The sequence below is a fragment of the Oncorhynchus mykiss genome, unplaced genomic scaffold, assembly GCF_013265735.2.
Source record: "Oncorhynchus mykiss isolate Arlee unplaced genomic scaffold, USDA_OmykA_1.1 un_scaffold_130, whole genome shotgun sequence".
Taxonomy (NCBI): domain Eukaryota; kingdom Metazoa; phylum Chordata; class Actinopteri; order Salmoniformes; family Salmonidae; genus Oncorhynchus; species Oncorhynchus mykiss.
The window spans coordinates 188,485-203,883 of NW_023493663.1; the positions used below are offsets into that span (position 1 = coordinate 188,485).

Genomic DNA, 15,399 nt, shown 5'->3' on the forward strand with positions numbered 1-15,399 from the left:
ACAGTCCAGGCCTGGTATCTGACTATGTGTTGTGTTGTAGTTCCTAGCGTGGGACAGTCCAGGCCAGGTATCTGACTATGTGATGTGTTGTAGTTCCTAGCGTGGGACAGTCCAGGCCTGGTATCTGACTATGTGTTGTAGTTCCTAGCGTGGGACAGTCCAGGCCTGGTATCTGACTATGTGTTGTAGTTCCTAGCGTGGAACAGTCCAGGCCTGGTATCTGACGATGTGTTGTGTTGTAGTTCCTAGCGTGGGACAGTCCAGGCCTGGTATCTGACTATGTGTTGTAGTTCCTAGCGTGGAACAGTCCAGGCCAGGTATCTGACTATGTGATGTGTTGTAATTCCTAGCGTGGCACAGTCCAGGCCTGATATCTGACTATGTGTTGTAGTTCCTAGCGTGGAACAGTCCAGGCCTGGTATCTGACGATGTGTTGTAGTTCCTAGCGTGGCACAGTCCAGGCCTGGTATCTGACTATGTGTTGTAGTTCCTAGCGTGGAACAGTCCAGGCCAGGTATCTGACTATGTGATGTGTTGTAATTCCTAGCGTGGCACAGTCCAGGCCTGATATCTGACTATGTGTTGTAGTTCCTAGCGTGGAACAGTCCAGGCCAGGTATCTGACTATGTGATGTGTTGTAGTTCCTAGCGTGGGACAGTCCAGGCCTGGTATCTGACTATGTGTTGTAGTTCCTAGCGTGGAACAGTCCAGGCCTGGTATCTGACTATGTGTTGTATTTCCTAGCGTGGAACAGTCCAGGCCAGGTATCTGACAATGTGATGTGTTGTAGTTCCTAGCGTGGGACAGTCCAGGCCAGGTATCTGACTATGTGATGTGTTGTAGTTCCTAGCGTGGGACAGTCCAGGCCTGGTATCTGACTATGTGGATGTGCTGCCCTCTCTGGTCACGGCTGGGACTGCAGTTGAGCTGCTGCACTCTCTACTGGACTTGCCCTGTCTCACTGCTGCTCTCACCCTGCAGCTCAGGTACACACACACACACACACACACACACGTAGAGATAGAATGCTTATACAGTTGAACTCTGAACTTTACATACACCTTAGCCAAATACATTTAAACTTAGTTTTTCACAATTCCTGACATTTAATCCTAGTAAAAATTCCCTGTCTTTGGTCAGTTAGGATCACCACTTTATTTTAGGAATGTGAAATGCCAGAATAATAGTAGAGACAATTATTTATTTCAGCTTTAATTTCTTTCATCACATTCCCAGTGGGTCAGAAGTTTGCAATCACTCAATTAGTATTTGGTAGCATTGCCTTTAAATTGTTTAACTTGGGTCAAACGTTTCAGGTAGCCTTCCACAAACGTCCCACAGTAAGTTTGGTGAATTTTGGCCCATTCCTCCTGACAGAGCTGGTGTAACTGAGTCAGGTTTGTAGGCCTCCTTGCTCGCCCACAAATCTTCTCTGGGATTGAGGTCAGGGCTTTGTGATGGCCACTCCAATACCTTGACTTGGTTGTCCTTAAGCCATTTTGCTACAACTTTGGAAGTATGCTTGGGGTCAATGTCCATTTGGAAGACCGATTTGCGATCAAGCTTTATCTACCTGACTGATGTCTTGAGATGTTGCTTCAAAACATCCACATAATTTTCCTGCCTCATGAAGCCATCTATTTTGTGAAGTGCACCAGTCCCTCCTGCAGCAAAGCAGCCCCACAACATGATGCTGCCACCCCCGTGCTTCACGGTTGGGATGGTGTTCTTCGGCTTGCAAGCCTCGCCCTTTTACCTCCAAACATAACGATGGTCATTATGGCCAAACAGTTCTATTTTTGTTTTATCAGACCAGAGGACATTTCTCCAAAAAGTACGATCTTTGTCCCCATGTGCAGTTGCAAACCGTAGTCTGGCTTTTATATGGCAGTTTTGTAGCAGTGGCTTCTTCCTTGCTGAGCGGCCTTTTCAGGTTATGTCGATATAGGACTCGTTTTACTGTGGATATAGATACTTTTGTACACTTTTCGCACCAAAGTACATTCATAGGCTAATTGACATAATCTGAGTCAATCAGAAGCTTCTAAAACCATGTAATTTTCAGAAATTTTCCAAGCTGTTTAAAGGCACAGTCAACTTAGTGTATGTAAACTTCTGACCCACTGGAATTGTGACACAGTGAATTAATATGTCTGTAAACAATTGTTGGAAAAATGACTTGTGTCATGCACAAAGTAGATGTCCTAACCGATTTGCCAAAACTATAGTTTGAAAATCCAACCTAAGTGTATGTAAACTTCCGAGTTCAACTGTATACACAATAAATACGTAGTGTATTCTACGTTGATGTGTGTAAAGTATCTCTGTAAGATGGTGTAATAACAAATCAATCAATAACATACACAATAAATACGTAGTGTATTCTACGTTGATGTGTGTAAGGTATCTCTGTAAGATGGTGTAATAACAAATCAATCAATGACATACACAATGTTCCTAGAAGCATTTCAGGGAAACATCAGAGCAGTATAGAAATGTAACATGGTGATCTGTGCGTGTCAGGTCTGCATGCTTCCCTGTGTCTGAGCCAGGTGGGCGTGGTCTGTCATCGCTGGAAGCTTTCCGAAGCCCCGCCCATAGAGGCCTCTTCCTGTTCCTGTTGAGAGGGGAGGCAGGGTCTGGTAATGTCACAAACTACTATAATATTATAATACCACTACTACTGTAATACTGTCATACCACTACTACTGTAATATCACTACTACTGTCATACTACTACTACTGTAATACTGTCATACTACTACTGTAATATCACTACTACTGTCATACTACTACTACTGTAATACCACTACTGCTGTAATACTATAATACCACTACTGCAATACTATAATACCACTACTGTAATATTATAATACCACTACTGTAATATTACTACTGTAATTCTATAATACCACTACTACTGTAATACCACTACTACAATATCACTACTACTGTAATACCACTACTACTGTACTACTGTAATACCACTACTACTGTACTACTATAATTCCACTACTGTAATATTGTAATATTACTACTGTAATGCTATAATACCACTACTACTGTAACACTAATACTACTGTAATACCACTACTGTAATATCACTACTACTGTAATACCACTACTACTGTAATACTGTAATTCCACTACTACTGTAATACCACTACTGTAATACCACTACCACTGTAATACTACTACTACTGTAATACCACTACTACTATAATATTGTAATACCACTACTGTAATACTGTAATACCACTACTACTGTAATACCACTACTGTAATACCACTACCACTGTAATACTACTACTACTGTAATACCACTACTACTACTACTGTAATACCACTACTGTGATATCACTACTACTGTAATACCACTACTACTGTAATACTACTACTACTGTAATACTACTACTACTGTAATACCACTACTATAATACTGTAATACCACTACTACTATAATACTGTAATACCACTACTATAATACTGTAATACCACTACTACTGTAATACCATTACTATAATACTGTAATACCACTACTATAATACTGTAATGCCACTACTATAACACTGTAATACCACGACTATAATACTGTAATACCATTACTACTGTAATACCACTACTACTGTAATACTGTAATACCACTACTATAATACTGTAATACCACTACTACTGTAATACTACTACTACTGTAATACCACTACTATAATACTGTAATACCACTACTACTATAATACTGTAATACCACTACTATAATACTGTAATACCACTACTACTGTAATACCACTACTATAATACTGTAATACCACTACTATAATACTGTAATGCCACTACTATAATACTGTAATACCACTACTATAATACTGTAATACCACGACTATAATACTGTAATACCATTACTACTGTAATACCACTACTACTGTAATACTGTAATACCACTACTATAATACTGTAATACCACTACTACTGTAATACTACTACTACTGTAATACCACTACTATAATACTGTAATACCACGACTATAATACTGTAATACCATTACTACTGTAATACCACTACTACTGTAATACTGTAATACCACTACTATAATACTGTAATACCACTACTACTGTAATACTACTACTACTGTAATATCACTACTGTAATATCACTACTGTAATATCACTACTACTGTAATACCACTACTACTGTAATACTACTACTACTGTAATACACCTACTGAAATCCTATAATACACCTACTGTAATAACACTACTGTAATGCCACTACTGTAATGCCACTACTGTAATACTATAATACCACTACTGTAATGCCACTACTGTAATACCACTACTGTAATACACCTACTGTAATACTATAATACCACTACTGTAACGCCACTACTCTAATACTGTAATGCCACTACTGTAATACTGTAATGCCACTACTGTAATACCACTACTGTAATGTCACTACTGTAATGTCACTACTGTAATGCCACTACTGTAATAACACTACTGTAATACCACTACTCTAATACTGTAATGCCACTACTGTAATAACACTACTGTAATGCCAATACTGTAATGCCACTACTGTAATATAACTGTATTTCTCCCCAGGTGATACCATGGACAGACTGAGTGTGCTCCATGACCTGCTGATGGAGGCAGCTGATTGGTCCAGAGTCATCCAATCAGCTCAAAGTGTTCCAGTGCTGCTGCACGTCTACTTCAACACAGTTACCACGGTAACACACACACACACACACAGGCTACAACCAGAATAAGTCAGAGATAAAACATGTATTTTGTGTATATAAGTACAGCTTAGATGTGTGTGTGTGTGTGTGTGTGTGTGTGTGTGTGTGTAGGTATCAGATGAGAGGTTGCTGGCCCAGCTGGTGTTGGTGCTGTTGGAGAGAAGCAGTCTGTTGCTCAACATCCCCAAATACACTGCAGAGATACACCGGTCAGTACACACACTGCATCATACATACACTGGTCAGGACAAACACCGTATCACACATACACCGGTCAGGACACACACCGTATCACACATACACTGGTCAGGACACACACCGTATCACACATACACCGGTCAGGACACACACCGCATCACACATACACTGGTCAGGACACACACCGTATCACACATACACCGGTCAGTACACACACCGCATCACACATACAGGTTAGTTGAGATAATGTGTACATACTATAATACCACTACTATAATGTGTACATGAAGGTAGGGGTGAAGGGTACATGTATGTAGGGGTGAAGGGTACATGTATGTAGGGGTGAAGGGTACAGGTTAGTTGAGGTAATGTGTACATGTAGGTAGGGGTGAAGGGTACAGGTTAGTCGAGGTAATGTGTACATGTAGGTAGGGGTGAAGGGTACAGGTTAGTCGAGGTAATGTGTACATGTAGGTAGGGGTGAAGGGTTCAGGTTAGTTGAGGTAATGTGTACATGTAGGTAGGTGTGAAGGGTACAGGTTAGTTGAGGTAATGTTTACATGTAGGTAGGGGTGAAGGGTACATGTATGTAGGTGTGAAGGGTACAGGTTAGTTGAGGTAATGTGTACATGTAGGTAGGGGTGAAGAGTACAGGTTAGTTGAGGTAATGTGTACATGTAGGTAGGGGTGAAGGGTTCAGGTTAGTTGAGGTAATGTGTACATGTATGTAGGGGTGAAGGGTACAGGTTAGCTGAGGCAATGTGTACATGTAGGTAGGGGTGAAGTGTACATGTATGTAGGGGTGAAGGGTACAGGTTAGTTGAGGTAATGTGTACATATAGGTAGGGGTGAAGTGTACATGTATGTAGGGGTGAAGGGTACAGGTTAGTTGAGGTAATGTGTACATGTAGGTAGGGGTAAAGGGTACAGGTTAGTTGAGGTAATGTGTACATGTAGGTAGCGGTGAATGGTACAGGTTAGTCGAGGTAATGTGTAAATGTAGGTAGGGGTGAAGGGTACAGGTTAGTTGAGGTAATGTGTACATGTAGGTAGGGGTGAAGGGTACATGTAGGTAGGGGTGAAGGGTACAGGTTAGTTGAGGTAATGTGTACATGTAGGTAGGGGTGAAGGGTACATGTATGTAGGTGTGAAGGGTACAGGTTAGTTGAGGTAATGTGTACATGTAGGTAGGGGTGAAGAGTACAGGTTAGTTGAGGTAATGTGTACATGTAGGTAGGGGTGAAGGGTTCAGGTTAGTTGAGGTAATGTGTACATGTATGTAGGGGTGAAGGGTACAGGTTAGCTGAGGCAATGTGTACATGTAGGTAGGGGTGAAGTGTACATGTATGTAGGGGTGAAGGGTACAGGTTAGTTGAGGTAATGTGTACATGTAGGTAGGGGTAAAGGGTACAGGTTAGTTGAGGTAATGTGTACATGTAGGTAGGGGTGAATGGTACAGGTTAGTCGAGGTAATGTGTAAATGTAGGTAGGGGTGAAGGGTACAGGTTAGTTGAGGTAATGTGTACATGTAGGTAGGGGTGAAGGGTACATGTAGGTAGGGGTGAAGGGTACAGGTTAGTTGAGGTAATGTGTACATGTAGGTAGGGGTGAAGGGTACATGTAGGTAGGGGTGAAGGGTACAGGTTAGTTGAGGTAATGTGTATGTGTAGGTAGGGGTGAAGAGTACAGGTTAGTTGAGGTAATGTGTACATGTAGGTAGGGGTGAAGGGTACAGGTTAGTCGAGGTAATGTGTACATGTAGGTAGGTGTGAAGGGTACAGGTTAGTTGAGGTAATGTGTACATGTAGGTAGGGGTGAAGAGTACAGGTTAGTTGAGGTAATGTGTACATGTAGGTAGGGGTGAAGGGTTCAGGTTAGTTGAGGTAATGTGTACATGTAGGTAGGGGTGAAGTGTACATGTATGTAGGGCTGAAGGGTACTGGTTAGTTGAGGTAATGTGTACATGTAGGTAGGGGTGATGGGTACCGGTTAGTTGAGGTAATGTGTACATGTAGGTAGGGGTGAAGGGTACAGGTTAGTTGAGGTAATGTGTACATGTAGGTAGGGGTGAAGGGTACAGGTTAGTTGAGGTAATGTGTACATGTAGGTAGGGGTGAAGGTTACATGTACGTAGGGATGAAGGGTACAGGTTAGTCGAGGTAATGTGTACATGTAGGTAGGGGTGAAGGGTACATGTAGGTAGGGGTGAAGGGTACAGGTTAGTCGATGTAATGTATACATGTAGGTAGGGGTGAAGGGTACATGTAGGTAGGGGTGAAGGGTACAGGTTAGTTGAGGTAATGTGTACATGTAGGTAGGGGTGAAGGGTACAGGTTAGTTAAGGTAATGTGTACATGTAGGTAGGGGTGAAGGGTACAGGTTAGTCGAGGTAATGTGTACATGTAGGTAGGGGTGAAGGGTACAGGTTAGTCGAGGTAATGTGTACATGTAGGTAGGGGTGAAGGGTACATGTAGGTAGGGGTGAAGGGTACAGGTTAGTTGAGGTAATGTGTACATGTAGGTAGGGGTGAAGGGTACAGGTTAGTTGAGGTAATGTGTACATGTAGGTAGGGGTGAAGGGTACAGGTTAGTCGAGGTAATGTGTACATGTAGGTAGGGGTGAAGGGTACATGTAGGTAGGGGTGAAGTGACTATGCATAGATCATAAACAGTGAGTATTTATTTATTTTATTTATCCTTTATTTAACTAGTCAAGTCAGTTACGAACAAATAATTATTTACAATGACTGCCTACCAAAAGGCCTCCTGCGGAGACGGGGTTAGGGTTAGGACGGGGTTAGGGTCAGGGTTAGGACGGGGTTAGGGTTAGGACGGGGTTAGGGTTAGGACGGGGTTAGGGTTAGGACGGGGTTAGGGTTAGGACGGGGTTAGGGTTAGGACGGGGTTAGGGTTAGGGTTAGGGTTAGGACGGGGTTAGGGTTAGGACGGGGTTAGGGTTAGGGTTAGGGGTTGGGGTTAGGGTTAGGACGGGGTTAGGGTTAGGGTTAGGGGTTAGGGTTAGGACGGGGTTAGGGTTAGGGTTAGGGGTTAGGGTTAGGGCGGGGTTAGGGTTAGGACGGGGTTAGGGTTAGGGGTTGGGGTTAGGGTTAGGACGGGGGCCTGGGATTAAAAAACTCAAATAAATCAACGTAGCAGCAGTGTACAAAACAAATGGAGGTCAATGTAATTGTCTGGATTCAGCAGTGATCTGAGAGAGGTGTCAATGGGCTGACTGAACGCTCTGAGGGACTCTGGGTTGAGGTCAGTGATAAAGTAGTCTACAGTACTACTGCCAAGGGATGAGGTCAGGTGATTGTGTTCCTACCGTAAGAGTCCCCTTGAAGCCTATAGTACCATTGACTATGTACAGACCCAGCGTGCGACAAAGCTGCAGGAGTTGTGACCCGTTTTTGTTGGTTATGTTGTCGTAGTTGTGCCTAGGGGGGCATATGGTGGAGGGAATGCTGTCACTTCCAGGCAGGTGTTTGTCTCCCTGGGTGCTGAGGGTGTCAGATTCTTGTCCCGTTCTGGCATTTTGGTCTCCACAGTCCCTGGGCCTGGAAATTGTTTATCTCCCCTTGTAGGATGACAATGTCTGTATTTCACATTTCTTTGATGAAGTCTGGGTTCCTGTTCAGACCTTGTATATTCCAGGATGAGATAGTAAAAGCTTTGTGTTCCATAGTGTCTTCCGTAGTGTCTAGTGTCATAGTATCTACCAATCTGCGTGCCACTTGTGGTTTTCATATGTACATTTTTGTGAGTTTATTTTAATTTATAATAATGTCTTCATATCTCAATGTTCTACTGCTTGAGCTCCTCTTCCTCTTATAGAATATTATCTCAAAAGTATTATGGAGCTCCAGCGGGTATATCACACTGGTCACCATAACACCCACCTGTAGCACGCGCTCCAGCGGGTATATCACACTGGTCGTCCCCAAAGCCAGCACCCCCTTTGGCTGCCTTTCCTTCCAGTTCTCTGCTGCCAGTGACTGGAACGAATTGCAAAAATTGCTGAAGTTGGAGACATATCTCCCTCAATAACTTTAAGCATCAGCTAACTGAGCAGCTTACCGACCGCTGCAGCTGTGCACAGCCCATCTGTAAACAGCCCATCTGTAAACAGCCCATCTGTAAATAGCCCAACTACCTACCTCATCCCCATATTGGTTTGATTTTATTTTTTGCACACCAGTATTTCTACTTGCACATCATCATCTGCACATCTATCACTCCAGTGTTAATTTGCTAAATTGTAATTACTTTGCTACTATGGCCTATGTATTGCCTCACCTCCTCACGCCATTTGCACACACTGTATATAGACTTTTTTCTATTGTGTTATTGACTGTACGTTTGTTTATTCCATGTGTAACTCTGTGTTGTTGTTTGTGTCGCACTGCTTTGCTTTATCTTGGCCAGGTCGCAGATGTAAATGAGAACTTGTTCTCAACTGGCAACCTGGTTAAATAAAGGGGAAATAAAATACAAAATAAAGGGATGGTCTGTGTGGAAGATTAGGTGACTGACATTCCCCTTTTTGTAGCAGTCAGCAAAAAGTGTTTCTGGATTGTCCATGAGGAGCTTCTCTCTGTACTCTCTCAGTGCCTTGTCATGTTTAATATCTAAGGGGTACTGTACTGTGGTGATCTCTTCACAGTGCCCTGTAGATGATGTGGAGGGGGTTACCCTGTATATGTCCTTGTAAAATAATCCACCTTTTATACAACCCTCAGTCTATCTTTTGGAAAAACTGAACAATGCTGAGCAATTCAGGAGCTCATCTGCTCATTAACTCTCTATCTTTCCACTCTCTCTTTCACTCTCCTCTCTCTCTCTCGCTCTCGTTTCTCTCTCATTTCTCTCTCTCTCTCTCGGTTCTCTTTTGATTTTCTCTCTTGTTTCTCTCTAGGGTTTTTAGCCACCACTTGTTGAAGCTGTGTAAGCTCCACCCCTCTCTGGTTGTGGACCAATCACGGGAGCTGCTGGAGTTTGCTGGAACCACCACTAACATCCACAGCAAAGAAGACCTGTACACACATGTGGTGAGAACTATATACAATACACTATAATATACACACATGTGGTGAGAACTATACACTATACACTATAATATACACACATGTGGTGAGAACTATACACTATAATATACACACGTGGTGAGAACTATATACTATACACTATAATATACACACATGTGGTGAGAACTATACACTATAATATACACACGTGGTGAGATCTATATACTATACACTATAATATACACACGTGGTGAGAACTATATACTATACACCATAATATACACACACGTGGTGAGAACTATATACTATACACCATAATATACACACACGTGGTGAGAACTATATACTATATACAGTGGGGCAAAAAAGTATTTAGTCAGCCACCAATTGTGCAAGTTCTCCCACTTAAAAAGATGAGAGAGGCCTGTAATTGTTATCATAGGTACACATCAACTATGACAGACAAAATGAGAAAAAAAATCCAGAAAATCACATTGTAGGATTTTTAAAGAATTTATTTTCAAATTATGGTGGAAAATAAGTATTTGGTCAATAACAAAAGTTTATCTCAATACTTTGTTATATACCCTTTGTTGGCAATGACAGAGGTCAAACGTTTTCTGTAAGTCAGTCTTCACAAGGTTTACTATACACATAATATAAACACTGATATACACTCTACTATACACACTATACTATACACACTGATATACACATACTATACACACTGATATACACACTATACTATACACACTGATATACACACTACTATACACACTGATATTCACACTATGATATAAACAATATACTATACACACTCTACTATACACACTACACACACTATGCTATACACACTCACACACACTCACACTAGAGAAACCTTTACAGACACATGGTGACAGATCGAGACTGTGTCTGTCTGTGCGTGCTAGGTGTGGGTGCTAGGTGAGTACCTGTCGGTGTCATTTGACTCTCGGTGTTCCGTGGATCTGGTTACTTCCTGTTTCGAGGCATTGGAGGCAGTCCTCTTCGAGATCACTTCCTCTGGAAGCCCCTCCCCCAGGGTGGTTACCTCCTTACTGAGCGCGCTCGCTAAACTGGCTTCCCGTTCCCACGACCTCATACCCAGGTAACACACACACAATGGGCTTCTCGTTCCCACGACCTCATACCCAGATAACACACACACACAATGGGTTTCTCGTTCCCACGACCTCATACTCAGGTAACACACACACACACAATGGGCTTCCCGTTCCCACGACCTCATACTCAGGTAACACACACACACACACACACACACACACACACACACACACACAATGGGCTTCCCGTTCCCACGACCTCATACCCAGGTAACACACACACACACACACACACAATGGGCTTTCAGAGTGTTGCATTATAGGTTTGAAATGGAACTTCAAATCGCTCTAGTAGCTCCCTACCTACTGCACCATGCAGCCATCAGGCCTACAGGCTCACTGCTGTAGTAGCTCCCTACCTACTGCACCATGCAGCCATCAGGCCTACAGGCTCACTGCTGTAGTAGCTCCCTACCTACTGCACCATGCAGCCATCAGGCCTACAGGCTCACTGCTGTAGTAGCTCCCTACCTACTGTACCATGCAGCCATCAGGCCTACAGGCTCACTGCTGTAGTAGCTCCCTACCTACTGTACCCTGCAGCCATCAGGCCTACAGGCTCACTGCTGTAGTAGCTCCCTACCTACTGTACCCTGCAGCCATCAGGCCTACAGGCTCACTGCTGTAGTAGCTCCCTACCTACTGTACCATGCAGCCATCAGGCCTACAGGCTCACTGCTGTAGTAGCTCCCTACCTACTGTACCCTGCAGCCATCAGGCCTACAGGCTCACTGCTGTAGTAGCTCCCTACCTACTGTACCCTGCAGCCATCAGGCCTACAGGCTCACTGCTGTAGTAGCTCCCTACCTACTGTACCCTGCAGCCATCAGGCTACAGGCTCACTGCTGTAGTAGCTCCCTACCTACTGTACCCTGCAGCCATCAGGCCTACAGGCTCACTACTGTAGTAGCTCCCTACCTACTGCACCAGGCAGCCATCAGGCCTACAGGCTCACTGCTGTAGTAGCTCCCTACCTACTGTACCATGCAGCCATCAGGCCTACAGGCTCACTGCTGTAGTAGCTCCCTACCTACTGTACCCTGCAGCCATCAGGGCTACAGGCTCACTGCTGTAGTATCTCCCTACCTACTGTACCCTGCAGCCATCAGGCCTACAGGCTCACTGCTGTAGTAGCTCCCTACCTACTGTACCATGCAGCCATCAGGCCTACAGGCTCACTGCTGTAGTAGCTCCCTACCTACTGTACCCTGCAGCCATCAGGGCTACAGGCTCACTGCTGTAGTATCTCCCTACCTACTGTACCCTGCAGCCATCAGGCCTACAGGCTCACTGCTGTAGTAGCTCCCTACCTACTGTACCATGCAGCCATCAGTCCTACTGCACCATGCAGCCATCAGGGCTACAGTCACAAATTACACACACTATAGCCAGTCACTACAGCCGTTCGTGTGTGTGTGCGCGTGTGTGTGTGTGTGTGCGTGTGTGTGTGTGTGTGTGTGTATGTAGGGTTTCTCTGTTCCTCTCTAAGCTTCGTAGCGGAGCAGTCTCCTGGTGTGGCAGTGAGGAGGATGTTGTCGCCGTAGTGACCAGAGGGGAGGAGTTATGGTCGCTGCTGAAACTTCCGAGCGTGGCGCTGAGTGTTCTAACCCCGCCTTCCCTCGCCACCTCCCCCCGCTGGCACCGAGATGCCAACGCAACGCTGCCACCTCGACTCAGAACACTGACTGGCCTCACAGACACACGCTAAAATATAATCACACATAGACCTTAAATCATTTATGTTCAGTAAATGTACTGTATGTTTTCAATATCTTGTTATTATACAGTGAGGGCCAAAAGTATTGGGACAGTGACATATTCTTTTGTTGTGCACAACATAATCTGAAACACAACCAAAACAAACAGGAAATACATCCAACACGTTTGTAGAGTTACAAGCTTGATGTAGTTATTGAGTGCTAGGAATATGGGACCAAATACTAAATGTTTGACTGATGTACTACACAAGTGAATTTTTCCCAATGCTTTTGGTCCCCTAAAATGGGGGGGACTATGTACAAAAAATGCTGTAATTTCTAAATGTTTCACCTGATATGGATGGGAATAGCCTCAAATTAAAGCTGACATTCTGCACTTTAACCTCAGTCATTGTATCAACGTGTTGGAGTACAGAGCCTAAACAACAACATGTCACTGTTCCAATACTTTGATCTCTGTATTTGTTTACACACACACACATTTTATAGATCTGTTTAAATCAACCGTTTCTCTGATAGAAGATCATAGATACAGGAATGACTGAGCCATCTAGATATAGTTATACTAGACAGGACTGACTGAGACATCTAGATATAGTTATACTAGACAGGACTGACTGAGCCATCTAGATACAGTTATACTAGACAGGACTGACTGAGCCATCTAGATACAGTTAGCTCAGTCAGTTCTGTCTAGTATATCTATAATGACAGACATCTACAGTGCCTTCAGAAAGTCTACCTTTTTGTGTTACAGCCTGAATTTAAATGTAAAGGTGTCAGTATAAAGGTACCACAGTATTACTCCTTAAAGGTGTCAGTATAAAGGTACCACAGTATTACCCCTTAAAGGTGTCAGTATAAAGGTACCACAGTATTACTCCATAAAGGTCTCAGTATTACTCCTTAAAGGTGTCAGTATAAAGGTACCACAGTATTACTCCTTAAAGGTGTCAGTATAAAGGTACCACAGTATTACCCCTTAAAGGTGTCAGTATAAAGGTACCACAGTATTACTCCATAAAGGTCTCAGTATTACTCCTTAAAGGTGTCAGTATAAAGGTACCACAGTATTACTCCTTAAAGGTGTCAGTATAAAGGTACCACAGTATTACTCCTTAAAGGTGTCAGTATAAAGGTACCACAGTATTACTCCTTAAAGGTGTCAGTATAAAGGTACCACAGTATTACTCCTTAAAGGTGTCAGTATAAAGGTACCACAGTATTACCCCTTAAAGGTGTCAGTATAAAGGTACCACAGTATTACTCCTTAAAGGTGTCAGTATTACTCCTTAAAGGTGTCAGTATAAAGGTACCACAGTATTACTCCTTAAAGGTGTCAGTATAAAGGTACCACAGTATTACTCCTTAAAGGTGTCAGTATAAAGGTACCACAGTATTACTCCTTAAAGGTGTCAGTATAAAGGTACCACAGTATTACTCCTTAAAGGTGTCAGTATAAAGGTACCACAGTATTACTCCTTAAAGGTGTCAGTATAAAGGTACCACAGTATTACTCCTTAAAGGTGTCAGTATAAAGGTACCACAGTATTACTCCTTAAAGGTGTCAGTATAAAGGTACCACAGTATTACCCCTTAAAGGTGTCAGTATAAAGGTACCACAGTATTACCCCTTAAAGGTGTCAGTATAAAGGTACCACAGTATTACTCCTTAAAGGTGTCAGTATAAAGGTACCACAGTATTACTCCTTAAAGGTGTCAGTATAAAGGCACCACAGTATTACTCCTTAAAGGTGTCAGTATAAAGGTGTCACAGTATTACTCCTTAAAGGTGTCAGTATAAAGGCACCACAGTATTACCCCGTAAAGGTGTCAGTATAAAGGTACCACAGTATTACTCCTTAAAGGTGTCAGTATAAAGGCACCACAGTATTACCCCGTAAAGGTGTCAGTATAAAGGTACCACAGTATTACTCCTTAAAGGTGTCAGTATAAAGGCACCACAGTATTACTCATTAAAGGTGTCAGTATAAAGGTACCACAGTGTTACTCCTTAAAGGTCCCACAGTATTACTCCTTAAAGGTGTCAGTATAAAGGTACCACAGTATTACTCCTTAAAGGTGTCAGTATAAAGGTACCACAGTATTACTCCTTAAAGGTGTCAGTATAAAGGTACCACAGTATTACTCCTTAAAGGTGTCAGTATAAAGGTACCACAGTATTACTCCTTAAAGGTGTCAGTATTACTCCTTAAAGGTGTCAGTATAAAGGTACCAGAGTATTACTCCTTAAAGGTGTCAGTATTACTCCTTAAAGGTGTCAGTATAAAGGTACCACAGTATTACTCCGTAAAGGTGTCAGTATAAAGGTACCACAGTATTACTCCTTAAAGGTACCACAGTATTACTCCTTAAAGGTGTCAGTATAAAGGTACCACAGTATTACTCCTTAAAGGTGTCAGTATAAAGGTACCACAGTATTACTCCTTAAAGGTGTCAGTATAAAGGTACCACAGTATTACTCCTTAAAGGTGTCAGTATAAAGGTGTCACAGTATTACTCCTTAAAGGTGTCAGTATAAAGGTGTCACAGTATTACTCCTTAAAGGTGTC

At 42.8% G+C, this 15,399-nt stretch overlaps 1 protein-coding gene across 4 annotated transcripts in view; it reads left to right on the forward strand.

Annotated features, from left to right (window-relative positions):
• LOC110513632 (adaptor related protein complex 5 subunit zeta 1) overlaps positions 1 to 13,208 on the forward strand; it is a 35,841-nt gene extending 22,633 nt beyond the window's left edge. For all 4 annotated transcript variants that reach the window (XM_036972277.1, XM_036972276.1, XM_036972278.1 and 1 more), the window contains 7 exons: positions 844 to 986; positions 2,524 to 2,642; positions 4,602 to 4,729; positions 4,853 to 4,950; positions 9,855 to 9,987; positions 10,896 to 11,092; positions 12,576 to 13,208. In XM_036972277.1, coding sequence (XP_036828172.1) covers positions 844 to 986; positions 2,524 to 2,642; positions 4,602 to 4,729; positions 4,853 to 4,950; positions 9,855 to 9,987; positions 10,896 to 11,092; positions 12,576 to 12,816 — 1,059 coding nt within the window. In that variant the 3' untranslated portion in view covers positions 12,817 to 13,208. The remainder of the gene's footprint in view (positions 1 to 843; positions 987 to 2,523; positions 2,643 to 4,601; positions 4,730 to 4,852; positions 4,951 to 9,854; positions 9,988 to 10,895; positions 11,093 to 12,575) is intronic.
• Positions 13,209 to 15,399: the final 2,191 nt, after the last annotated feature.